This window comes from Acyrthosiphon pisum, chromosome A1, assembly GCF_005508785.2.
Source record: "Acyrthosiphon pisum isolate AL4f chromosome A1, pea_aphid_22Mar2018_4r6ur, whole genome shotgun sequence".
Taxonomy (NCBI): Eukaryota; Metazoa; Arthropoda; class Insecta; order Hemiptera; family Aphididae; genus Acyrthosiphon; species Acyrthosiphon pisum.
In genome coordinates, this window is record NC_042494.1 from 82,187,692 (window position 1) to 82,188,577 (window position 886).

General features: G+C 31.5%; 1 protein-coding gene across 1 annotated transcript in view; it reads left to right on the forward strand.

Annotated features, from left to right (window-relative positions):
- The window catches only part of LOC100571853, a 66,026-nt gene extending 65,201 nt beyond the window's left edge, over positions 1 to 825 (forward strand). The window contains exon 37 of the mRNA XM_029487624.1: positions 368 to 825. Coding sequence (XP_029343484.1) covers positions 368 to 453 — 86 coding nt within the window. The 3' untranslated portion in view covers positions 454 to 825. The remainder of the gene's footprint in view (positions 1 to 367) is intronic.
- Positions 826 to 886: the final 61 nt, after the last annotated feature.

The window sequence follows — 886 nt, forward strand, 5'->3', positions numbered from 1 at the left end:
CCCTACTCATAACATATTATGTATGTTCCAATAATGACTAATAATCTGTTTATCTATTCACATTAAATATTATGGTTTTTAGCTAAGTCTTTTGGGCACTAATATTAATAATTTACAAGAGGCAACTAGTGTGGATCAGTTCCTAATCATGTGCCACCGAATAGTGTCAATTTTATAGAAATCATAATGTTAAAATTATAAATTCTCATTTGAGATTACTAACATCGTACTTTATAGAATATTATAGGTCTGATATTACGATTTATATAACTTCGGTCAACGATAACTCGTGTTAATTATTAAACATATAAATATGAATGTATGATAAATCACTATATTATCATATCTTATCATCATACATGTTTAGATTTACCAACTAAGCCATATGTAATTGACTACTCGGCATATACTATTGATAAGATGAAGATACAGGGAGATACTGATAGTAAGTAAATCTAATTATAATGTATTATACATAAGTAGTATTATTACAGTAGGTAACATAAACGTTACTAGTAAACTAATAATGACGAATGTAAATTTGTAACCTCCACATTTGATATTATGTGGATTGCATAGACAGCGGGCATCGATTTACATCGGGGATGATTGAAAACTATAGAGCATCATTTCTCAACCTTTTTAATGTTGCGACTACCAAAATAGGTATAAAATATGGTCAATCACCTCGGGTCGTTGGGAAAGCCATTAAAGATAGAGTGCCCGTATTTATTAATCAGGTATCTACAATCTACATATTTCTGACCTCGCGACCCCTAGTCAAGGTGATTGCGACGTCCTGAATGAGAAACGCTGCTATAGGGTAAATAGACATTCACCATTTACCATATTTACTTTTTTCTTATTTACATTCAGGCGCGGATCC